The sequence below is a fragment of the Poecilia mexicana genome, unplaced genomic scaffold, assembly GCF_051168715.1.
Source record: "Poecilia mexicana isolate PSO_F unplaced genomic scaffold, ASM5116871v1 scaffold_23, whole genome shotgun sequence".
Classification (NCBI taxonomy): Eukaryota; Metazoa; Chordata; class Actinopteri; order Cyprinodontiformes; family Poeciliidae; genus Poecilia; species Poecilia mexicana.
Window position 1 is genome coordinate 16,042,684 of NW_028263392.1, and position 26,852 is coordinate 16,069,535.

The 26,852-nt window shown below is 36.8% G+C and overlaps 2 protein-coding genes across 2 annotated transcripts; both read left to right on the forward strand.

Annotated features, from left to right (window-relative positions):
• Positions 1-417: 417 nt before the first annotated feature.
• On the forward strand, positions 418-13,047 carry LOC106931075 (tetraspanin-8-like). Its single transcript, XM_015009018.2, has 9 exons — positions 418-549; positions 1,282-1,463; positions 9,298-9,360; positions 9,547-9,666; positions 10,867-10,941; positions 11,022-11,117; positions 11,359-11,472; positions 11,583-11,666; positions 12,366-13,047. The coding sequence occupies exons 2-9, from the start codon at positions 1,407-1,409 to the stop codon at positions 12,435-12,437; spliced, it is 681 nt and encodes a 226-aa protein (XP_014864504.2). The 5' UTR covers positions 418-549; positions 1,282-1,406; the 3' UTR covers positions 12,438-13,047.
• A 5,060-nt stretch (positions 13,048-18,107) lies between these two features.
• Positions 18,108-25,977, forward strand: LOC106909179 (uncharacterized). The gene is made up of 9 exons (XM_014975483.2): positions 18,108-18,211; positions 21,343-21,408; positions 21,787-21,912; positions 22,105-22,179; positions 22,366-22,461; positions 22,905-22,990; positions 23,646-23,736; positions 23,822-23,905; positions 24,604-25,977. Exons 1-9 carry the CDS (start codon positions 18,152-18,154, stop codon positions 24,724-24,726), a joined length of 807 nt encoding a protein of 268 aa, XP_014830969.1. The 5' UTR covers positions 18,108-18,151; the 3' UTR covers positions 24,727-25,977.
• The last annotated feature ends 875 nt before the right edge of the window (positions 25,978-26,852 follow it).

The following is a 26,852-nucleotide window of genomic DNA, read 5'->3' on the forward strand; positions in this document are numbered from 1 at the left end:
TCGGAATCTGTTCATCTTTGGAAATCAGTTTCAAAACGGCCTCATAACTCTTCACAAATTGATCGTTTCCTCTCTGATGTCATTGCTGATATTTTCTCCAGATATTTTCTCTCTGCTTTTATTCTGGAGGTTGTAATCTGACAGGAAGATAAACTTTAATTCCTACATGAAAACAACTTAATCAGAACTGCAACAAAAGTTTAATTACAAAAACTGTACATAATTACAGAAGAGGAAGGAAAACTCTTAACTCTCGTGCAGGTATTGTTTTCTTGCTTCAATAATATGCAGATGTGCTGGGACTGCCAAAGCATTTTTCCCTCCACGCCTTCCTCTGCAGCCGCTGCATTCTCTGATCCTTCCTCACACATTTCAGAGCAATGTTTCATCTGTTCACCGCCGGCTCGGCCAGATCGCAGCGCAGAAACTTCCTGAACATCGGCGTCACAGATGAACTGAGAAATAACTTCGTTCATACCGACCCGGCCGGTCTCACCACTTAAACTGGGAGGTTTTTCTGTGACAGCGTCTTTAAAGCCTTTTTCTGAGGTTTCTGCTTTTTATTTTCATCATTTTCACAGATTTTAATATCAGAGTTTTTTGTTTCTGTCTAGCTTCTAGTGAAAATATCGGAGTAGCTTGAAATGAGACAAAACTAACTTATAAGTAACTTTTCAGGAAGACAGGAAATTGATTGAAGTAAATAATTCCTTAAAATTGATGAAAAAGTTTTTATAACATGGGATAAATGTCTTGTTATAAGTGAAATAATCTGCTAGTGGAACTAGAATGTTTTATTATAAAAGATTCTGGAATCAGTTCAGAATGCAGAACTAGATTAGACTCAGCAATTGGTTCAAAATAAAGAAAATGTAATTAAGGAATTATTTGAGTCTGGAATTAGTTCAGTCTCTGGAATCTGTTCAGAATGTAGGACTCAATTAAATTCAGGAATCTGTTCAGAAATAAAGAATCTATTCAAAACATAAACTTTGAAATTAGTTTTGTTTACGTAAATCCAGCTCCTATTTCTTGTTGAAAAGTTACTTATGAGTTCATTTAATCTCATTTCTAGTGTATTAAGATATTTGTACTAGAAACTAAACTTAAATTGTGTTTTCTGTTTTTGTAGTGCGGATTTGGGTATGTGAATTTAGACGCCACATCAGAGCATTCATGTTGCTCTATCACTGAAAAATCCATGAAAATAAATCTGATTTTGTTTTAAATGTGACATGGCCAGTTTTTTTGTGAAACGTTGGTGTTTTCTGCATCTTTAAGCTGTGAGCAGGTGGAGCCTGCAGGGGGAGGAGCGGCAGGCGGACGTAGAAAAGCAGCTGGAGGAAGAACATCCAGGTGAAACCGGCTCTGATTGCTGCTGCTGTGAGGAGCCCCAGAGAGAAACCATGGCGGTTAATAAGTGTGTCAAGTATCTGCTCTTCTTCTTCAACCTGCTGTTCTGGGTGAGTCTCACAAAAAATCATCTTTTAGTTTAAATTCAGTTTTTTTTTTTAAAGTTTTCCTTAAGGTGGGTTTTTGGTCTTTCGCATCTCAAATGAAGCTTTTTAAACCTGTTTTCTGTTCTCACCCTGATCACTTCATGTTTTTTTTGGATATGTATTTTTTATAGAACAGGTCATTTATTTACTTTTGGCCTCGCCCTCAAACAAAACCAGCTCAGTTTCAGGGTGTGGCCAGGTTCTCTCAGAAACTCTGGAGTCCATTTAGAGCAGTTCCTGTTTCTGCAGAACCAATTCGTCTCTCATTCAGCTGCATTTCCCTCCATTTTAACACTAATGGACCAGGCAGGCGGTTGCTCAACATAGTCTCATGGTACTTAACCACTTCCTGGGAAGTTTTATTAATTATTCCACCACTGAAAGATTTACTTTTTTCTTTTAAATGCTTGTTTTCTCCCAACAGATGCATAAAAACTGTCTGCAGGTTTTGTTTTTATCAGCAAAATGACTCATAATTGCTACTTATGCACTTTGTATTGCTGAAAATGTGCTATATAAATAAAATTACCTTTACTTAAGGACGGCTATACCAACCTAGATGCTGAAAGTGCCTCTCTACACTGCAAAACCACAATCCTAACGCAGATCTTTGGTCCAGCAAACATGTTGGTATAAGTGAAAAGAAACAGACTAACTTACAAGTAGCATTTCAACAACACAGGAGTTTGTTTTTAAGTCAAAATGTCTTGTTTATTTGAAAGAAGCGCCTGTTTCTTGCTGAAAAGTTATTTTTAAGTTACTTTTATCTTATTTTGAGTGTGCTAAGATATTCACATGAAAACAAAACCAACATTTGCAGTGCAGATGGGGGTGTGTGGATTTCCTTCTGAATTTATGCTCTAAATTTCACATTTCTTGAAAATTAAATGACAAAAATAAAAATCTGTTCAGAAAGGGCTTGACTTATTTTAAAAGGTGGATTTTTAAGCCATTTATTTTGTGTTTTTGGTTAAAACTGAAGAGTTTTGCTCTAAACGGGGCCTGCTGGTTTAGTTTTGGCGCTGCGGGGGGTAATGGTGAATTACAACAGGTTCTGAACCTGTTAACTGGTTGAACTGGCTCTGCAGCAGCTCACTGTATGCTGTCGCCATCCAGCAGTTTTTCTCGTGAAGTTCATGTGTTGGCAGGCGTGACTTGCTGCTTCCAGGGGACAAAACATGTTGACCTCTCCAGAAATGTTTTAAAACTTGTTCTAAGACTTTACTGGTCACTTTGCTCCAGTTTGAGCCGAAATTAAAGTCGCATTTATTCAGATGATGAACTTGCTACTAAATGTATTTGGAACTAAACTTTAGACACAAAAAGCAACATTTTTATCAATAAAACTAAAGCATGAATCCAGTTTGAGTTGCTCTGACCTTTGACCTGAGGCGTTATCAGTCCTTGCAAGAAGTTTTGCTTGCAACTATTGATGCAAATTCACTCTGGTATGCAGATGTTTCACTTGCAAATTTTACCAGTCAATGAAACTTTTGTGGACGTCGGTCACCAACTTTTTTCTTTTTTCTTCAATCTCCTCCTAATTTAACTTTTAACTTCCTGTTTCAAGATGTTGCTGTTAAAGTTGAACCTGAAAGATTTTTAAAATATTTTTAGATGTTTTGCTTCTTCTGTTCCTACTGTCATTTTAACTTGAATAACCGACATGGAGTTCTTCTTTAAAGATGCTTATAACATGATTTTATTTTGAACATTTTTAACCAGTGAAAAGAGACAAGAACTACCGTATTTTCTGCACTATAAGGCGCACCTAAAAACCTTAAATTTCCTCAAAAGCTGACAGTGCGCCTTATAATTCGGTGAGCCTTATATATGGACCAATATTGAGCCACAACAGGTCTAGCAACTACGGTAAGCAGCCGCCGACTTCATTTGGCCCGTAGAAGAAGAAGCGCGCGGTGCATGCTGGGATAGTTGTCAGAATGCTGGCTTGTTAATAAAGTTTGACTGACCTATCTACCTACCGACCATCTAGAATCAGGTCGTCTGCAGGACATTTAGCACCACGTTCTCCACCAACATGCTGTACGTGAATGGAGAAGGGTGACCATCGTCCGGCCCGGCCCAGTCCGGAAGGCTCTCCTCACTGACTGGAGTCGGACTGTTTTATTGACATTCACTTTAGTGCAGCTCCATCTAGTGGATGCATAACGTAACTCCAGCCTCTACTGTAGCGTCTATTCTATGCGCCTTATAATGCGGTGCGCCTTATAGTGTGGAAAATACGGTAATAAAAAATACATAAAAATGCAAAATAACATGGTGGATTAAATGCTATATTTGCTAAAATATCTCTAGGGAGAAAATCATGAGAATAAATAATTTTTATACTTTAAATGTTATGTGCAGATATTTAACTTTTGTCAGTCCAGCTTTTATCTGGTTATTTCCGTCCTTCCTCCTGAAACGCCTCCAGATCGATGCTAACAGGATCTGGAGCCACTCGGCCATGTTGGACGTCATGTTTTCACAGACTGATGGAAACGTTGAGGCGGCTCCTTTATTTACTCGGAAACCAGTTTGATTTAATCTGCGTCTGTTTTTCACCTCTGAGTTGAGCAGAAATCCCAGCTCTGTTCTGATCCAGTTTTTCCATCCTGAATGTAAAACATTTGGAATCAGATGGCAGATAAAACTGCAGCCAAACTGAATGAAATCGTGACGTTTTTTCCTGCGTTGACGTTTCAGAGCAGAAAAGCAGAAATGATTATGATCTGCAGTGAGGAGGAGGAGAAACAAACAAAACCTCTTCATCACAAACAGCTGAGTGTTTCTGAAAACTCTGCAGGGATGGACGTCGGCAAAGTTTCCACTGCAGCTTCATGTTTCCTTCAACCAACATGAGACTTTATTTTTACACATAATTCAATCTTGGAAGAGATATAAAAAATACAGCAGCTATCCAGCTGGGTCGACTTGTGATGACTTGAATGTGTTCATGTTTCAAACATTTAATATCTGCAAATTTAATCCTGACGAATAGAAAACTCCTTCATTTCCCAGAAAATCATTAAGATTTAAATCTAAAAGTTTACCAGAATATCAACCATTTTAAAGTGAAAATCCACTTTAATTTATTAAAAATTACTTCAAATATGAATGATTTTTTAAAAAATATAAGGGGAAAAATCTAGATTAAACATGCAACATGGCTAGTCTTTCTAATTTATCAGGACTGAAATAATTTGAAGGGTTTTTTTTTTTCCTCCAAAGGAAACATGACTCTATAACTTGAGTAAAATCAGATTTTTAATGTAATAACAAAATGTGGTTTTGTAGAAGTAAAGAGCTTCTAAGAAATATTAAAAATACAAAATGACACGGTGGATTAAATGCTGTAATTTTTAAGCATAAAGACTAAAATACTAAATTAACTAAGTTCTTATGTACGAACAATTAAAATACTGCTTCCACTGGCACTTTTGTCCATTTATTCCAAGATATTTCTTGGGGAAAAAAATCATTTTGTTGTATGTATTGGCACACTAAATGTATTTTTAAAAAAAGATATTTACTCAAAAATCTGGAGAATACTTTTTTGCATCGTTTCCTGATTTAATTTAAACCTTCATTTTCTTCCTTTTTGGTGGATTTCATGAGGATTTAGTCTGGTCCTTATATTTTATCATTTTCTTGTTTAATTTGTGTCAAAACTCTGCAGAAAACTCATTGACAGAAAACTGAAAACAAATTTCTCCCAGCAGTTTTCGGGTTTGACTTGTTGTTTTCTGAAACTAATCTGGATCCAGACGCGGAGGGCAGATTATGAGAACATGACTGAACACGTTGATCTGCTGTGAATGGCTGACAATAGCCTGTGAGTCACTGCGGAGGGACGAAGACGCCCACGCAGCGAAACGCCCTGCGTTAAGAATGGACGCTTCTGTTTGAGACGAGATGAACGGATGAAAAGATCCTGAGAAGAAACGGATCAGTTTTTCAGAATGTTTTCCTGTAGATTTAATCTGTCTTTTCATATAAAAGTAGAATTCATGTTTTACAAGATTTCTAGATTATAATATGGATTAATTTTACCTGATTATCTCAGTTTAACGTGATTTCTGAGATTAAGATGTGATCTAATGCTAATGTCATGACAGGACCACCAGCATATTGTAATCCAGATTATCTAAATTTATAATTTTAATCATAAACAATTGAGAGAATCCTTGTTGACTGGATTCTGGATCTTAACTTGCTGTTTTTATGTTGCTGATCTGAGATTTAAATCTCACTTTAATCATATTCATTAAATTGTTTTTATGTCCCAAATGTAATCCGGGTAATTCTCGTCTCTAGATGTTGAATTATGTTCTTAGTGGTGAACTAATAATCCATTCAGATTATGCCCTAAATGTACTTAATACAGATTTATTCCCAACAGTCCTGAAGCTTCATATCATAGTAAATATTTTTGGTTTCTTTACGGATGAAGTTCTACTTTTACACCCCTAATCTGGATTAATTGTAACATTCCTTTATTCTAGTGGAACATTCATGTTTCTGTAGTTGTAAAAAAGCCTGAAGTTTAATTGTCTTTGGAAACATTTTTGTTTTTCCTCAGCGGGCGTGTTTGTTTTTTGATTCGGTGAGGCTGCTATGTCAATCTGCAGGTTTGCTTGTTGTTTCTGTGTTTGCGTCACAGTAATCCGGTCGAGTTATCTGGAAAGAGCTGTGGGATGACTCCACGGTCACGGCTTTGTTTCAGAGTAAACACCTGCTGCTTTGCTTCTGGGTTTCTGTCCAGTAAAAAATGGTTTCAGCTGAAACTAAACATCATTTTACAGTTTTTGGTGTTTGCTGACGAACTGGGATTCTGATGTTTCCACACAAACGGGGCGACGGTGTTTTTTTCCCCCTCAGGTGTCGACCAGCAGATCGTTCTGTTTGTAGATAAACCGGCTTCAGTTTTGACTCCCTGCAGGGCTTTTTTTTTCCCCAACTAAAACTCAGCATTTAGTTTTTCCCACCTCAAAAAATAAATACTTGGGACAATTCAGATGAATGTGTTTAATTGTAATTTAATGTTTATTTTTTCATCTATTAACTGGACTACAATGCAGGATCAATGACTCATCTGCAACTGATGGAAAATCCTCCTTGGATGACATTTCACCTCCAGAACCGGTTTGCTGAATTGGCCTTTATATCTGCAGGTGTTTCCTGCTGCCAGGCAGAAAAAGATACTTAAGTTGATCTGATAAAGGTGCTTCTTTATCTTAAACAAAGAAGTGCTGTTTTTGTTTTTAAATGAAGTTAAAGAAACACCCTGCTGCTTTATCTAAAGTTGTTTTCAGTAGAAGGTTTTCTAATGAAAATGGATTTGAGATCTACATTGATGGTCTGAAAAAGAGCAGAAACTGAACAAAAATAGTATTTAAAACTAAAAATGTATTTGTATTGTGTACATCAAACCTCAAGGACTGAAAGTACTTCAATTGATTTAAAAAAAATGCAGTGATTTACTCTGTAAGGTACAACACGGTGTCATCTGCATAACACGTGTTTCAGATAAATACGAAGGTTTTTGTGGGATTTAAGTCATCAAAATATTAGATTTTTTTATATGTAACATTGGAAATGTTTATTTTTAATAAAACCCTTCTCACTTTTAATTCTGACTAGAACAAATTTTTAAGTGCAGCTCATTACTTTTAGTACTTTAAAAGTGGAACTGAACTCTACTGCAAAATGATAATTGATTATGTTTTTAGCTTTATTTGGCCAGCAGTTTATGGTGGTTGTACTGGATTTACTGGTTAATTGTACGCAGCAGAGTGTGGGAATCCTTGATGTTTATCCAGTGAAAAGGTTTGGGCGGGGCGCTGCTGTTTGTAAAGCTAACAATGGATCATGTCTTCCTGTTTCTCTATTCAGAGGTTTAAAAAGTGATTTATCAATTAACAATAACCTCACCCTTTTAAAAATACTTTCAAGGATTTATTATGATGTGGAACAGGAAATCAAGAATTATTACAAAGTTCTAAGAATTTCATTTTTGTCTTTTTTTTTTTTAATTAGCATTTTAAGACCAGCTGACAGCAGCAACTGTAGCAATTTAAATGTGGTTTTCCTGTTTGTCCAGCCGCCTCACCAGGCATCTTCATCAGAGTTGCTGCCTGGTTTGTTTTTCCCCACTACTCTTCAGATTAAATATTTATTGTGTAAAATCACTCCAGCACCGTGTTTACGGTGGTTTGTGTGAGCGCTGAATAATGCATGATGGAGTCACACCCACTGAGCAGCTGGACAGCAACGAAACGCTCCGTCACCTCAGAGGATTGGATTTCAAAAGGGTCGAGTTTCACTCAGTATCCGACCCAACAAATAACCTGTTGACTCAATTTCTTTTCTTTTTTTTGTGGTTAAATGATACAAATTCCAACATGGCTGCCTCCCAAATGCAACCATGCTAGTGCAGGAAAATCAATCGAATGTTTCACACACACTGATCTGTACAACCTGAAACTGATTGGAATATAATGTGAAATGCATTAGCTTGTGTTGCTAATAGTGGTCAGCATAATAGTAGGTACAGGAAGTTCTTAAAGATGTTTTACCTAATTGGCATCCCTGATGTATGGAAGCATTTAACTGCCAGTTTGAGTAGATCTCTTGGTTTTAATGAGAAATCTCATTATTAGTTTTGCATCTCGTTTTCCAGCTAAACGTTGGTAGTTTGTTGATATTTGGGTTGGTAACTGATCTGTTGCAAAATATCTGGTGTACCTCCTATTGACCCTTTGCAACTAGTCACTTAATGATTCGAGGCGCCATGATGGACTTCGAAAGTGAACAGAGCAACTGACAATTTCCAAAGTTGTTTTTGCCAGTTTATTCATGGCTTCTATTTGTTCCAGTCGAGCTAATTGGTGTTTGAACGTAGCTCACCTGGTTGGGGCTCATAGACGGCGGTTTATATAAAAGTTGCAAATGGCTAGCTTAGAAACCGACTCATGCCTCCTCCCTCCTGGGGTGTTGATCAAATTACCGACTTTCCCTGAATTCACACCAAATGATTTATGTCACTGGCATAAAAGGCGTTTCCCCTTACACCGGACCAGCATTAACAACCAGATGCTAACCAGTTTTTTCCATACATGCTGAGCTACATGACGGTGCGGCATTGTCTCCATGGTTACCAATAGTTAGACGATTACCTTCTCCTTAATGTAATATTTAATATCTTTCTAATTACACTTACTTATAAAATATATCAACGTTATTCTTCTTACCTTGTAAAAAGTGTTCGCTGTAAATCCGTGATTACACCAAGAGCTGCCAGTCATTATGATTGACGGCTGCTATCCATCGCCACGGTAACTTTCCTCGTTAAAATTATAAAATAAAATGACAAGTTTGATTTGCATCCTTGTCTGTTTGTGTCGCCGACCGCGCCGCATCCTGTGACCATTTTAAAGTGAAATCCACTAAATATAAGCGATATTAGGTGACAGAAGTCTGTTTTTAGACTAGCTTTGAAGGAGCGCATCGGTTGTTTTGATGTCCATCATGGCGGAGTGGGCGGAGTTCTGAATGTGACGTCATTCGCAAAGGGTCAATTAAGCTCTTGCAGTGGTGTTTACGTCACGTTTAGGAACCAGTTGGATGACACTAGTTTCTCTGTCCACCATCATTGTCCCAGTTGGAGTAAAACGGTTTGTTCTAGTTTAATGTGAACTGATTTTGGTTCTCCAGAAAGTTTCCTCGCTCTGAACAACCTGCAGAAAACAAACTATGATGAATCTTTTTTTTCCCCTCTCTCGTTCTTCTTCAGGTCTGTGGTTGCGTCATCCTTGGAGTTGGAATTTACCTGAAAGTCACCAAAGGTGGAAACCAGGTGAGACTCCATTTATATTGATAATCAATGCATCATCTTTATCTCTGCATGCTGGGGGAAATGAACATTTCAAGTCATTTTCTTTCAACTGAAAGTCCTTCTATTTTTATTTAAATGACTTGACCAGTTCTGAAACTGCTGAATCCCATCTCAATGTTTGATTGATTCCCACCTCCTCTTTTCCAGATTACAGATCAATATCTTCCTAGTTTTGACCTCATGATCGCCATTGGGGTGATCATCATGGTGATCGGCTTCCTGGGCTGCTGTGGCGCCTACAAAGAGAGCCGCTGCATGCTGCTGGTGGTAAGAATCACTCAACATGAACTTCAAGGTCATTTTCATGCAACAGGTTGATTTACAGGAAACTGCAGGTTAATAAATGATCTGAGATATTTTTGGACTCCCTCATTAGATCCTGTCAAAACATCACCAGATCAGCAAATTTCTAGTGAACAGCAACACACTGAACTTATTTTTGGATGAAATTGGGGGAGTTATAGTCAATTAAATAAACTAACTTGCAAGAAAAATAAAAGTAGGTCTAGGCGGACCAAGAATGCTAAATTAGGTTAAATCTGATGCATGAAAACAGTCGACCTTCAAACCTCACTGGACCATTTGCATATTTTGACGTAACTGGGGTAAAAACATTTTTAGACAAGGACTCGTTATAAAAACAGTCACCAGTTATGAAACCATCAATAAACATTACATTTTGCCAAAAGCCATCAAGCAAATATCAAATGTTAAATGTTCCAGTTACTGGTGATAAAAAGCAACTCTAATCAGGTGGGTTTTTAGCTTCAACTTAAAGGAACTTGGTGTTTCTGCAGTTTTCTGGATGATGTTCCAGATTTGTGGCACATAGAAGCTGAAACACTGGAAACTTTCCTCAGGTGATAGAAGGCTGATTTTGTAACTGTCTTTATGTGACTCTGAAGGTTCAGACTTCAGCCTGATCCTTAGTTTCCAGCTGTAATAACTGAAGCTGTGTGACTCTAGATCTATAGCTCTAGATCATTCCTCTTTTGGTCCAATCATGACTCCAGTTTTGTTTCTGTTCAGAAAGTTATTGATTTGTTCTCTGCTTGTTTGGGTTCAGACTCGCCTTGTTAGACTTGTTCAGACTCACTGAGCTAGTGGGAGTGTAGATATTAAATGGGAGGCGTCCAGGATCGAACCTTGAACCCCACATGTGGCTTGATGAGTATTTACCTAAAAAAAAGGGATTTTATGCTGATAGGTTTGACTGGAGGGTAAATTAGGACTGGTGAATTATTCCCTCCATCAGCGCCACCTGTTGGACACACAAACAAAACTACCTGCTGTTTGCACGTTAAAATGTGTAATTACTACAGTTTTAATTTCATTATGAACGCTGTGCATAGGATGATGTGTGAATTTAAGTGCTGGGACTGTTGAGCCAGTAAGAAATATACTAATAAAGACATTTTGGATTCTGATGAAGAAATTAACTGCATTCATTTTGTTCCATCTCTGCAGTTCTTCGTCTTCCTGCTCCTCATCTTCATCCTGCTGCTGGCAGCTGGCATCTTGGCAGCCGTCGGGGAGGGCAAAGTAAGATGGATCCTCCCCTAGTACTGTTATTTCTGCTTAAGCGTCAACTACGTGGAGGACTGAACCTTGTTTCTGTGTAGGTGAAGGACTGGTTGGAGGAGAGGCTGAAGCAATTCACCCCAATTTCAACCCAGAGTCCAGAAGTGATTGCTGACATGGAGAAACTGCAGCGTGAGGTATTTATGCAACAAACTTTATAAATTTGATGTCTAAAAGACCAAAGTTTCATCTCACTTTAATGCTCACGGCTTACCTCTTTAATTTTCTTTTAGTCCCTGCACCAGCTGACTAAAGATGTTTTTCTTTTATGTTTGGCTCTTTCTCACTTTGACTCGCCTGTGTTTATTAGCTGCTTCCATGTGGCGTTGGAGGCTTCACTATTAAGTTAAATGAGTAAAAATAATTTTTTGTTTGCAGCTCATGTGTTGTGGACTCATGAACGGACCGTCAGACTGGACAAAAATTCCAGATTCCTGCAAGTGCAACTCCACTACTCCAGCTAATGGGTGCGACAAAGGAATCTACAAGGATGTAAGACGACAGGATGTGAAGAAATGATGCACTAATCTTTTAAAATAGTTTAGTTGTAAGAGCTTTCTCAGCTTGTGTTGTGACGAATGCGCCATGTTCTCGCCCCGCAGCCCTGCTACGAAAAAATCATCAGCTACATGAAGGACAATATGGCGGTGTCGTTGGGAATAGCTTTCGCAGTCGCTGCCATTCTGGTAAAAATGCACACACTGAGCTCTAAAGATGTCTAACACTTAATCTCACTTAAACCATAAATATCTAACAGCAGATGGCGCAATTACTCACAGCACCTGCTGGTAATACTTGGTACTGCACCACTTGGTCAACTGGACAGAATCAGATGGTCTCTTCTCTTCGACTTGGCCGAAGAGAAGAGACCATCTTCTCTTCGGATTTAGATTTAGATCTGGACATGGGAAGAGTTTTTTTTTTTTTTTTTTTTACAGAAGAGGATTAGGGCCAATGGTTAAAAAAAATATATTTTTTGCTGTCAGAATACGGACTTTTTTTTTTCACAAAATTTTTATTTGTTTCCCCTTAGAATTGAGATTTTCTAATTCTATTGCATTGATAGTTTCCTGGAGTTCGACTCTCCATCCTGGTATTTTAAAGTGAAAATAACATTATATATATATATTTTTTGTTGATAAACTGTTTAAAATGGGTTATTTAAGGTTCTATATTTATGTTTCAATGTAAATTTTGACATTTTCATGCATTTTGTCTAGTTTATTATGTTCCCTAAAACCGGATTGACACCAAAATATCTAGCACCTCACACATCTAGTTTTAATATTTTTTATGCTTCTAGTTGCCTACAGACCTGAAAGATCTTTTAGCTCGTCTATTCCAGTCTTTCTATACTTGTTAAATTGGTATGTTTTTCTCTGCAGCTCTTCGGCATGGTCTTCTCCATGATGCTCTTCTGTCAGATTGGGAGGAAAAACGCTGCCGACACTGCTTGAGTCGCCTCCAATCAGCCTGTTCCTTCCTCATAACGCCTACCCAACAACAGAGCTAATGAAGTTTATTCAGAGCTTTTATTGTGAAGGAGCATGTTACTATATCTGCCAGTATATATATCAGTAAGATGTTTCAGGAGCAGGAAAGATAAATAAATAAATACATGGTTGTTTGATCTGCTCAATTTTATTTTTTTATTTTTTGGTGAAACTAAGTACTTATGTGAAATTCTTAACATTAACCAGTGAACTGTGGGAGTTTTATTTAAATAGCTGCCTCAATAGCTTTTATTGCTAACACTTCAGCAAAACCAAAGTTAATTGGATTTGAAACTTTTCTTTTTAATTTTCTCATAAAAACCTCATCCTTAGATTGTTTTAATTTTTATTGCATTCTAACTTTAAAAAAAAATATTTTTAACTGGGCAACAGCAGGCTTCCCTATATTGTTGCATGTGAATGGTTATTTCTCAGGAACTTGTACAGGTTTTAATTTACTTTTAAAATCTGTACTGACTTGTTTTTGGTTGAATATTTTTTTTTAATCCATCTAACCATGTAACATAAAATGTCTGTTTTCTATTCAGGAGAAATAAAGCTACATACAAATAAAGCCAGACTGGATGCGTTTAATTTGGATTGTATTGGTTGTGGAACTGTACTTTTTTTTTTTTTTTTTTTTTTTTTTTTTTTTTTTTGGCAGAAATTGACTTTGGCAAATTAAATGCAGGTGAGTTTATGGAAATGTGCTTTTTGGCATCAGCCTGTTTCCATATTTCATAATTTGTGAAATGGGACTTTCAGAATGTGGAGTCTAGTTTTTGTCTTTTTCCAGAATCGTCTCCTTAAATGTTTTAAAAGAAGCCTTTAATTTCTTTAAGTTTTACATATTTATATTGGGGTTTTTTATGCCTGACTTTAAAATTGTCATATTTTTCATTGTTAAATCAGACTTGGTGCTTATTTACTCAGCACTTAAATCTTTTCACAATATTTTACTCATGAAGTAGATTTGTACTTGGGGGCGGGCAAGGTTTTTTGTTTTTTGTCTTGTTTTCTGAGCCACCTCTCGTCAGATCCTCTCAAATGAAGATTTTATTCAGACCCCCATGTTTGTAGCAATCATAGACATAATGTACTATATTATGTCCCTAAATATAGTATATTATGTCTATGGCAGCAACCGGCAGGACCTCTGCAGTAAACCGGAAGTCAGGTGTTTCTCTGCTACTCGTGAAGAACCGACAAAATGGAAGCCGTCACCTTGGAAACCAAGATCGGGCTCTTGGTGTCCGGTTAGCCGAATGCTAACATCCATTTACAGTCACTCCTCACGTATCTTTGCTAAATCTCAGACGGAAAACATCCCAGGGGATCCAAACGACTTCTTATTGAAACTACTGACCCACCGTAGCTCACTGCTGGAAATGGAGGACTCTCCGACGTCATGCTGCTGGTAAGCTAACTGCTAACAACTTTATGATAAAAGCGACGGAGATTTTATTTACAATGTTAGATTACGATGGAGCTAAATTGGGACAAAATTTGTTCAAAGATCAATTTTAAAATAATTTGTTTCAAATCGTTTTCTAAATGAAACTTTATGGCCCCAATTCAACTCCACAGTTATACAATTTTTTTATGAAGAGTGCCAAATTAGTTTTCATGTTGGTGACTATTGTATGGAGCTAAAACTGTTTCATAATTCACAAATGCAAAATGCATTATCTTAAATAATTTTACTAGATATTAAAATATGCCTTCTGTTAAAATTAATGGAGGCTTTAAAATGTTTGTTCCATTATACATATTAAAATTAACACATTGTATTGCCTACAGTGCAGAGCTTGTTAAATACTAGCACAGCAGAGCTATTATTTAATACTAGCTCTGCAGGTGAATATAAGGAGCTGTGGTCGGGAAACTCTTGTTCAAAAGAATAGAAGAAAATAGAACCAAAATTTAAGTGACTAATTTTACACCCCTGGAAATAACACTTTACTTTGAAGTGACTTCTTATTTAATGACTGAAACTTTTTTGAAATTTATACTCAACTTTTAAGTTGCTCCGAGTATCCTAATTATTAAATAATTTAAGATTAGGTTTTTCTGGGGTTCAGAAATAATGCAACACACAGGCACATTTCTCCTCTAATGAGGACATAATGTCAGTTTTCCTTCATTGACAGCAAAAGAATAAAATACAAAAACTGGTAAAAGCTGACAAATGTGATGTGTAAAATTCTGTGTAAAAAATAAAAATCCCATTTGAATCAACAAAATGCATTAAGCTAAGTATATTTTCTCTGTGTGGATACAAAATATTAGTTTTTGTTTCAATAGATGTAGTAACTAAATGTGACCAGCAGGGGGAGCGCTAGTAACGAGCAAGAGTTTTAAAAGCAACATATTTATCTATTCAGCTCATCAGAAAGTGGAGCTGAGACTGGATTAATTTTAAGACTGAAGCCACAAAGTTTGAAGGACACATTTGAGAATTTGGAGAACTTTAACATGACTTTATAAGGATTTTATTCCTTTATAAATTTAGCTTCTTTTGTTTTCTGCAGCTCTCTGGCATGGCTTCTTTTTCCTTCATTTCAGGTAGATGTGCACCAAAAAATTATCCTAACTCAACAACAGAGCTTTTATTGTGAAATCCCCAATTTTTAGAGTTTAATTACTTAATAAAATAAAGCAATGTTTAGATTTTAAAGGCTTCCACATGTTGTGTACAGTTGATCTTGTATTCATTTACTTTTTTTTTGTATACTGGGTAGATTTGATTTAATGTCATCTGTCTAAATCTGTCACATGATGCACAACTTGAAATTTTGTTTTCAATTTAAGAGAAGTAAAATTAGTCATCATGACTTTATTTCAACTTTATTCTCCTACAATGTCTTGTTATACAGTTTTTTAAAAAAAAATCTTATCACTTGTAATTTTGGACTTTATTCTAGTAACTTTTTTAGTTTATCTTGGTATGAAATATACAAATGGATTTAACTTCTCGAATTAAACTTTATTCTTGTTTGACTTCTCATGAAGTTGAAATATTACCAGAATAAAGTCGTAATATGTCAGTATTTCAAGAATAGTCATTATTTTATTTTTGTATTATTTCAACTTTATTCTCGATTTATCGTAATATTACGACTTCTTATGCGTTTATTCTTGCTATGACTTTTCGTGAAGTTGAAATATTACGAGAATAAAGTCGTAATATGAGGAAAAGGTCAATATTTCGAGAATAGTCATATTATTCTTGTTTGACATTTTGTAATTTTGACTTTATTCTGGTAATATAAAAAAAATTATTTGCATGGATTATTACCAGAATTAAATCCTAATAGTACAACTTATCGCATTATTTAAACTTTTTTCTCATAACACTATAATTTTATTCTTGTAATTTTTCTTTTCTGTTCTTTTTAGCGTTGATCTAATACTTTGTCGCAGTTTGTCTCCCCCTACTGGCTGAAGTCTTTTTTTCCTGTAGTGCTTATTTGAGCGTTTAATTTTAAACATTCTCAGTCATGGTTTGTGTTTTGCTTTAAAAAGTCAAACTTTACGGAGACGAATGCTGGTGTTGACATTCGCAGGCTGGACCTGAAGTGGAGCAGCTGTGATGGTGTTTACGTCTCATCCGACGGATGGACGCGCTTTGCTTTACCGTTTTGAACAGCTGATGTGTGTGTGAGTGTGTGTGAGCTTTGGAAACAAGCAGCAACATTAATGTCTGCAACACGCAGTCGGCCTCTCCCCCTCTGGTTATTTTTAGTCTAAAGTCAACACAGCCCGGCTCTTAATGACCGCAGGATTCCTCTCTGCTTCACTCTGCTGCTTTGGTACATTATTCACCCTAAAAACAAACTGATTATTGGTGTATTTGGTTATAAAGTTAAACAAAACTGCACCACTGATGGAGTTTTCAGCTCCTTGCTCAACATTAGCTAGGAGTCTGGTTATTGTACTGCCCTCCTTCGATTTGGATCGCTGCTATTCTTCGTCGTAAAACTATAAAAAATGGTGTCAGGTCCTCCCAAACAAGGGTTTTGTTTCTGCAGACAGACCCCACTCCTGTATTTTATTTATAGCAACCAGCACAACCTCTGGAGTAAATGGGACGTCTGGTTTTTCTCTCCGACACACTTAAACCGAGGAAATGGGAGCCATTACCTGGGAAACCAGGAGCCGGATCGTTGAATGTGTCAGATTAGCTTAACGCAAATATCCATCCATGGTCGATTCCCGTACTGGCAAAATGTCAAGGGGTTTGGATTGTCACAAGTTGGAGAAATCTAGGCTTTAGAGCTGAATACCTTGTCCAGAATAGATGAAATTCCTCAAAAACGTTTCAAAACTAATGAAAATTCAAAGTTCAGCGTGTGAAAAAGAAAATGGAGGGCTGGAGAGTTTGATGTTGGAGGCAGATTTAGATGGTGTGGCGGTTTAATCTGGGTTCTGGATGTCTGAGTTTCAGTGGAGCAACTGAATCCAAAGCTTTTTGGCAGGCAGAATGAAATTGTGCCTTCAGCTCTTTATACACCAGGGATTGGGCGAAAACAGCTAGCATATGGTCTGAAACACGGCATCATCCGCGTATCCATAGCTACATCCCACAGCAGGTTTGTTTCCCCTCAACTCTGATTTCTTCACTCCAAAAAATCAGATTTGTGCCTCGTCCATATGTGGAACTAAATCACATCCATTGCATTTTATTCAACTTTTATGGCATTGATGTGAAACGTGTCGTAATTCTGCACCAGAAGAAGATGAACGAAATAAATCTGGACAAAAACAATGGCTGGAAATTATAATTATTAAAATTCTGAACTTTAGCACTTTATCACTCTTTGCTGTAAATACGCATAAAAGTGGACAACTCTACAGAAACTCCATAAAACAGGTTTCCTCTAACGGTAACATTTGGCAGTGAGCAAATGAGGTTGCTTGACAGCGCTAAGCCCCGCCTCCTGACTCTGTTTTTACAGCTGCTACTTCCTGATGACATAGCCTGCCAAGAATGCTAAGGGTACTTAGCATAATCACTAATGATGGCAGATAAACGGTTTTCCTGTAATGTTAAGTTGGTTCTCAGCCATTAGCACGTTTAGCATCAAGTAAACGAGGTTGATTGGCAGCGCTAAGCCCCACCTCCTGACTCTGATTGGCTGTTTTTGGTGCATTTCTTCAGACAGACATAGTAGTTGGAGGAGCTTGGTTTTTCTTTTCACGGATTCTCACTACATGGTGACAGAGTAAATAAATACATAAACATATTTTTGTAAAGGTTGCATCCTGCAGCTTTAACGTTTGGGAGTTTAGGACACAAACACAATAGCAGGAAAGCGGCTAATTGGTGAGAACAACAACAGCATTAGCATCATGACTGGTGATAATGATCCTGAGATTTTTCAGGAGTCCAGCTGTTGTTGATATGTTTTAGATAATCAGATCTACTGTCGTCATTTAGAGCCGCCATCTTTAATCACTTCTGTTAATTAACCTCCTCCCTTCTCTCCTCCGCTCAGCTGGTATTCCAAACTTGGTCATGTTCTTCTTTCTGCAGCCAAACACTCCCTAGCTTTAAACAACATTCACACACACACACACACACACACACTCTCTCTCTCTCTGGCTCTCTCTCTCTTCCACACACACTCGGCTCTGTGCTCTTTCCGTTCCAGCTCGGCTCTCAGACGGCCGTCATCATGGCTCGCTGCTGGAGTTACTTAAGAGGACTCTCCATCTGCGTCACCGTGCTGCTGCTGGTAAGCTAAATGCTAACGGCTAACGACTCCATCTGAAGTTTCCATCTGTAACGTCAGATTAACCAAACACGAAAATCTAAATGTTAAATTTGGTGAATATCTAATTATCTTCCTAAAACGCTTTCCATCATCAGAGTTGACATTACATTGTTTTTCTTTTAGCTGATACTGGCGTTAAAAACGTCATCAATTATTACATCATCAATATATTTTACTTACTTTTTTGTATGGATGTTTTTAATTCAGATTTTCATGTTTATTTTCATCTATATTTTTTATATGAGAAAATGAAACAACATAATTAATCAGCTTTCAACAATTTATTTTATTTAACAATAATATTGAGCAACATTTTTTTATTACAATTTTTATTGTATTTTATTTTTATTACAATAATGTAGAAGTGCAAAACTGAAAAATTTAAGAAAAATAACGTCGGGCTATTGAGACTCTGCTTTATATACATTTCCTTTCAGAATTAATTTAAATATTTAATATTTTTTCTAGTTACAAACTCAAAGATTAATATTTTTTGGCAAAAAAAAATGGTTGATAATTCAAATGTTTACAGAATGTTTTGACCATTTTTCATTTTAACATAACTAAAGCTCAGTCAGATTGGATGGAGGACATCTTGAAACTTGAACTTGGCTCTAGACTTTGACTAGACCATCATCCACCCCAACATCCAACAGGTTTTCTTCCAGGATTTTCCTGAATTTATCTTCATCCAACTTCTCCGTCCCTCCTAAAGGATTAAATCCCACAGCATGATAGTGCTAACACCATGTTTTACCATGAAGAGGACGTGTGTAAGCTGACATAAACCAGTACATGCATGGGTTGGTAGAAAAGGTTTCTTTCAACAATCAGTCATATTTACTGTAAATGTATTACAGATGAGCTGATATTAAATTTCACAGGTTGATTCGATTCTCTAATTAAGTGACTTGATTGCAGTTGAGATGTTTTTAATTAGATTATATCTCTTTCCTAAATAGGTTAAGTCATGAAAAGCTTTTCACTAGATTGAGGACCCTTCTGTCTAAATTGTTTGTTTGTAACAATAAACTATTTAAGTTGTTCTAAATAAATGACTTTAAGAGAAAATTCAGATGTAATGAATGTCAGGAGGTGGATCAGTAAGGAAACAGGAAAATCACCAGTTTTGCAGATGATGCTGTGTTTTCTTTAAACGTGTTTTCTGATTTTTCCTGCAGAAATTAAAACTCCTTTAAGTGTCACAGTAAAACCTTCATGTTACTTATATTATTTCTTATTTTACCTGACACTTGTGATGTCATTTAATCAGCTAAGCTCCAGAGGATCCAAACAAAGTTTACCGGCTTCGTGTTGGTCGGAGTAGAAATTTTGAAAATCTGTTTGTGAAATAAAAACTCATCCATGTTTGCAGCTGTGTTTATTCTGATACATCTGATATATTTTTACTGTTATGTTGAACAGTACAGGTACGCCTGAGCATGTTTGTGTAATTAGCGGTTAGTCTTTGCTCATTTCCTCTTGTCGTCTTCCTGCTGACCGTTTCCTCATTTCTTTCATTTTCCAGAAAATTCTCACCTTTTTGTTTCCACCTCGTATATTTTTCGACATTTCTTCACTTTTATCTCGGCCCGTTTCCAAAGCTCGCCTGCCGGCTGCTTGTCCACCTTCCTTACTGCAGCCCTGTGTGATTACATTGGCTTCTGTGGCTATTTTTATTTTAATTTCTACCGTTTGGAGTCACTTTTTCCTGCTTCCTGTTCCTGTTGCTGAGCTGCTTATCGGCCGATTGCAGTGATTATGTTGAATGTTCCTTTTCAACTTGACCGTAAAGCTCATGAGACTTTCACTCCCAGGCTTAGGATTTTACTGTTGAGGCTCATTTTCTGATTAGGTTCAGATTAACCGCCTGGTTTCTTTTTTCGTGTTTTAATTCGGTTTCTAACTGGATTTGAAGAGCTGTTGGTCACATTGTCTTTACCTCTATTGTCTCTCTGCGGTTGCATACCTTTACATCTATTTTAAGTTTGTTGCCAAAGCAGTGAGGAATCTGCAGTCGTCCACATTTAAGACCAAATGTAGCTGAAACCAGACCTGACTTTTTCATATTAAACCTTTTTAATGTTGGTTTAGATTATTTCCATTTGCTGAATAGATTTTATACATTGTTCTCAATGTTTTATTTTTCCTTTGAAAGCTTTTCACAATCGTTTGCTGGATTTGTGTTTCCAGGCGTTGGCCAAAGTAATTACTTTTTATTTCCTTACTCTGTTTTGTGACCAACTTCATGGTCTTCTGGGAGTTATTGTCCATTCCTGTCCCCAAGCTTTGACTTCCTGGTTGACGTTTTTAAATGTTGCTTCAACTTTCCAAAATTAAGGTCTTTTTAATAATGTCTGTTTGTGAAGTGCACCAATCCTCCTGTTCAGTCCCCTAAAGTCGTACTTGTGTAAAAATAGCACCACAACAAACATATTTTCACTCAAGTAAAAGTAAAAAGTAGCCAACAAATTACTCTAGTAAGAATAAAAATTGCTCAAGTACTGAGTAGCTGATCAAAACATAAAATAGTTAAATTAATTACATCAACAAACGGACCAAAGTATAAAGTTATATTCAAAATTTTGCTAATCTAAATGGCAAAATTTCAGAAATAATTTATATAAACAATACAGTTACAAAATGACAAAATAAGACTTGTGAAACAGCTGCAGCTGCGTGTCTGGTACATTGTTGGTTAAAACATTCACTTTTTTCAAAATTTGTATTTTTTTCTCAAAATTTTAACTTTTTTCTCTCAGAATTCAGATTTTTTTCCCCTCAAGGGATTAAAGTGAGAAGTCAAAGTTCTGAGATTAAAGTCAGGATTCATGGTTTCATGGTGGCTATTGGTTCCAATCCTCCGTAGATTATCCTGGTGTTCAGCTCAGACCTGGAAGTTTGTTTTTCTCTCTGAAACAGTTTGATAAAACTGCAGCTGGGAGTCGCTGAGCCTCCAGGCTCCCAGCTGACGGGACTCTGCTCCGACTCTCTTTCCCCCTCGGGATGATGAGCGTTTCCAGAGGAATGCTGCCGCCGTTAGGCTCCGCCCCCTTCGGGAAGCGCCATGACTCCTCTCTCTGGCTCTGCAGGTGTCTGGTGTGGTGATGATCGGTGTTGGATTCTCGTCAATTGAAGGAAACGTACCCGTTGCCCAGGTAACCACGCTGACACTTTAACATAACCTCACATTTTACGGCTTTTTCCTGCAATATTTGTGAATTTTATTGACTATTTTATGTAAATGAAAGAATGAAGTTTAAGGTTTTGACTTTCATCTGTGTGTTTTGAAAACATTAGAGCTAAAATTTGTTTATTTTAATGTTTTTCTGGACAAAATTAGAAGAAAAATGACTTGCTAATCTGAAAGATTAAGATATCCAGTGTTTTGTTTTTACTTGTTTAGCCCTGCTTCTTTTTTCCTTTCACTAAACTTTCCATTAATACAACCAATTTCTGTGACTTAGTCTTCATTTGGAGTCTCTGGACAGGTATGAAGCTGACATTACATGTTTTTCTTTTTAAATCTGTTTCAGTTGTTCGCGCAGTTATCGATTAGCGACGGTTTATTGGCTCTGCAGGTGTTCGGTCCGATCACGGTGGTTCTGTCTGTTCTGGGCATCAGTGCTGCGGTTTCAAACTACAAACCTTTGCTGCTGCTGGTAACTTAAAATATATAGTTTTATTTTATTATTTTGAACATCCAGATTGTTTGGGTTATTATAAAATATGTTTATTTAAAATATTGATCTCCAGTGATTTGATTAGATCTGACTTTAATGATATTTTCTTAACATTTCTTTCATCAGAACCGGTAAATAATAGTTTTAATGTAATAATCTGATGTTCTGCAGTTTTCTGCTCTGATTTTTGTGGAGTTCGTGGCTCTGATGATCGTCGCCTCTCCGTTGGTTCACGTTGAAGCCGAGGTATCACCTTTTCTGAGTCACTGCTGCCCCCTGCAGGGCTGCAGAGTTCATTACAGTAATTTCATTTAAAATTGCATTTTAACGAAATAATCTTTAATATTCACCATGTGTTCTTGTTTAGCAGATTGTTAATCTGGCTTTGAGGTTCCTCTCTTTGACTGGGTTTTGTTGGTTCTGGTTCTGCAGGTGAACATCGCTGTGGAGGACGTTTTCCTGAACGTCACTCCTCTTCACACAGCTGAGCACTTCATCCAGACGGAGCTGAAGAAACTCCAGAACTCAGTGAGCCGCAATATTAACCAGGGATTCAGGCTTCAGTGTTTCAGTTCACTTTCCTTTTTAAAGTTAATTTTTATTCTTTAATGACATTTTTTATTTTAATCTAATTAATTTACTTATTTTTCATTATTATAATTTTAAAATGCATTATATTTTTAGCCAGTTACTCTTCCGCTTTAAATTTTAATTTTTAAAAAACTATTTTTAATTATTTTGTAACTTACAAAAAATATTTTTTATTTTTTCCAAGTTCACGCTTCGTTTTAAGTTTTTGTATTTTTATTTAATTTACGTTTTATTTTTAAAACAATTTTTTACTTATTTTTGAAATTCAAAAAATATTTGGAGGCTATTTGAATAGCCTTCCTGCTGCAGCTTGTTTGTTTTTTTCTGATACTGATTACCAGTAAAAATAAATTTCTCTGCGGTGAATGTTTGTTTCCTAGGATTCCTGCTGCGGTTTAAGAAGTTTTGAGGATTGGGGGAATCACCTCCCTGACTCCTGCTCATGCACGCCCCCTGCTGGCCTGAGGTTAGTTCAGCGCAGTTTATGGCATTTTATGCATAAACTGCCATATAGATTATAAATAGCTTATAATATAAAAAATATTATCAATTTTTTTTCTTTTGCCCACATAGTTTTAATACTTTTGCCGACTGAAGTTGAAAAATGCATTTTTAATTGGAACCAATCATGCTGAAGGAACACAAACTCCTTTAATTATTTTAACAGAAAAACAAAAGGAAAAACCTCCCAGCAAACCTGACCAGGTATTTATGATATTTGCATAAAAACTGAAAGTGTTATGACAGAATAAATAAATTAAAACTTTTAGTTATCAGGTTATGAACAGGATCTATTCAACTGGTCCATCACATGTGAGCTAACTGCTGCCCCCTGCAGGCTGAATAAAGCATTTACTGCAGAACCGGGAAGGTTCCTCTCAAGACAATTAAACTAAGGAAAAAATAACTACAATAATATTTAGACAATAAAGTCGAACGAGAATAAAGTGAAACACTAACAGGATAAAATCTGAATATTTTCAGAAGAATAAAGTTGGAATTTTTCCAGAATAAAGTCATAACATTACGACATCTTGTGGGATCACTTTATTCTTATGAATATACATTTTATTTTCTTATCGCGGTCCTGACCCACTGCCTGTTTCCTCTGTGTTCCTCAGCTCTCAGACCAGTAACTCCAGCTCACTGGGATCCTGTGTGATGACTGGAAAAAGTCGTCATCCTTCAGATAAACTCTGGGTTCACGCTGAGGTATCGCCGCTTCTCTCACAGACTGGTGATGTTCTGTCCCTCCGTCCCTCTGAACCAGTTTTGTTCTGATCCGTCTGTCGCTCAGGCCTGTGGTCCCATCCTGAAGAGCTACCTGGGATTCCCGATCAAACTCCGGATCGGAATAATCTCTGCCTTGGCCACCATCGCGGTAAACCAGAAGCTTCTTCTTGTTATTGTTTTCACTGTTTTATGGAGCGAAAACACTGAAAATATTACACTCAGAATGTCACAACGTGTAAATGGATTCTGTCTGATGGTCTCATACATTTAAATAAATATCTACTTTTGGAAATTTGTTTTTACAATAAGAGGATGGGAAATGATTTAAAAATGACAACAGCTCTAAAACCACATTTCTGGTCCTTTACTGTCATTTTTGTGGAAATTCAATGCAAACATTTCTGGAAAAAATGAAAAACTGTCAAAAATTTGCATTTATATTTTAAAACATGAGCTGGTTATTTTTAATGTGTATGTTTGTAAATTTAGCTCTATTTTAGGACGTGAAATGAAGATAAACCTACAATTTTTCAAAAACAGGATGTTTTTTTCTTCTTTGAGGGATAGAAAAATATGTTGTGTAAAAAAAGCACATATATCTGAGCATAATGAGAAGGAAACCAGATGTGAAAGCATATTTCTGGTTCTTTTGCTGTCATTTTTTGTGAAAATTTAATGCAAACATTCTGGAAAAAAGTGAAAAATTGTTAAAAAACTGATGAAAATGTTGCATATTTCTAAAAATATTTACATTATTATGTTTCATGGGCCGTTTCTTGAGGTTCCCACTTGTGTGTTGGACATGTCCCAATGCTGTGTGTGTGTGTGTGTGTGTGTGTGTTGCAGATAACCGCCATCGTTCTGTGCCTGGTTCTGGGTCTGGAGGATCGCTTAAAGAAGCCTCCGGTTGAGATAACGATCGACGACTTCAACAGAGTCAAATATCAACCCAAACCCTCCCTCTCCTGACCTCTGACCCCTCAGCCACACAGAACGGACACTGATGCTAACATGTAGCCTTTAAGTGGAGCTAGCGAGAACAACACAGGAAGTGCTGAGAGGTTATAAACCAGAAACGGGTATCATTCATTTGGACTTTCTTAGTTTCCACCATCATGGCTTTTCATTTTAGTTTTTCACAGATTTATTTGTTTAAACACAACTGAGAGCACATGTTTGAATTCCCAGCGTATTTTCTCTGTAATGCAGATTCACTCTCCCACTAAGGTAAAGTCTCTCTGATGGTCCAGTGGATTCGGTTCGATTTGGGACCAAAGTTGCAACATTTGTTACGTTTTCAGCTGCTGTGTTCCTCTTTACAAACCAACCAAACCTTTAGAAAAACCTGTTCCCCTCCTGGCCTGTGGGGGCGCTGCACCAAGAACCACTGAAGGAAACGACATGAAATCCTCTGAGCACAACTTCCTTCTTCACAAAATGAAAACAAACATGGAGTAGCGTCAGATTTTAGCGGTTGTAGGATTTTTCTTTAGTCTTTTACAAAAGACTACGAGACATTTTTCTCGCTAGCGCTAAACTAGCATGTCTGTTTTGATGTATTTACCCAGAATTCCCTGCGCTGCAGTCCACTTCCTGCTTTTGGAGCGGTCTCCGGTCCGCTTGACGTCACATTTGCACCAGAGTTCACTTTTTTGTTCAGTTTCACATTCACTTCTCTGAAACAAACCAAACTTTGTGGGATTTTTGATTTCTCTTCTTCTTGGAAGAACTGGAAGAGTTCATTCAAATAATTTGGTTTCCAGATATTTGGGTACCAAAATTCATAAAAGTATGAACATTTAGGAATAGTTCACGCACTTCTGATAACTCCACTGCAAAACCACCAAATGTTACCAAGGTTTTGTCAATTTTTTGTGGCCAAATTAAAATTAAAGCCCAAATTGATAACTACATTTATGAAAACATGAAGTTCTAATTAGAACAATTTGCACATAATTTTGCACATTTTCTTTAATGACACAAATTTCTGCTGTTTTTTTGTTGTGTTCTTGGGAAATCTTGTCCTACAGAGGCTGCAGAGACCCTGGTGCTGGATCAGGATTCCTGTTTTTTATGTTATAAATGGGATCCAGTGTTGAAAAACTGCTTAACCTTAAAGTGTTTCTATGTTTGCAGAATATGATTTAAAATTTAATATATAGAAAAATGCTGTCTTCCTGTCTGAAGTGTGCTTTGTAAATAAAATGAGTTTACTTTAAAGTTAAGTCAGTGTTTTGTCTGCAGTTACATCTAAATGCCACAAGGTGGCAGTAGCGACTGATGGGAATTTTTCAAATCTGAACTTTTTCTCTTAATTTTAATGATTAAATTCAAGAGAAACGACACATATGTAAAATTATATTTACAGTAATAATTAACTCCTAACCTTCAGTCAGTTTTGATTGAATGAAGGGAAAAAAACTAAGTTGCATCAATCCGGACGCACGTTTTACGTTCAGGAAACAAAAACATCGAAACACGTTAAATATTTGGCCAATGTTCCATTAATTAAAGCAACTCTGAACAGGTTGGTGTTTGTTTATCACGTATTTCTCACGCTTCTCGGAGGACCTGGGGTTTGCAGCTGAGTGGAGTCACATGCAGGGTAATCTGGGGTTAACCACATCACTCTGCATCAGATGCTCTGATTCTGGAGTTCTCTAGAACTACATCAAACTATACAGAATATTACAATGACAAACTGAACTTTTCTTGTTTTAGGACAGTCAGGATTACCAAGATGTTTTCTAAATGCCAGAATAATGAGAGACTATTCACTTAAATTACTCATCTGGGAAACAAAGATGATGATGTCATAGCTTGGTAAGCATCTGACAGGAAGTGATACGTTAAGACAAAGAAGCTTTAGACTCCAGCTGAACCTTAAAATCTACGCTAGCTCATTTGAGTAACAGATTGTTAAACTGGACCATGAAGGGCAGTGAAACTGACGCCCTGAACCCCCTGACTGTTCACACGGACAGGGAAGATGAAACGGACCGACCAGCTGCATGTTGTTAAAGTTATAACTGAACCTAAACACACCAGATTCCACAGCACATCTAAAAGTCATAGTCAAGCTAGCATAGCTGACC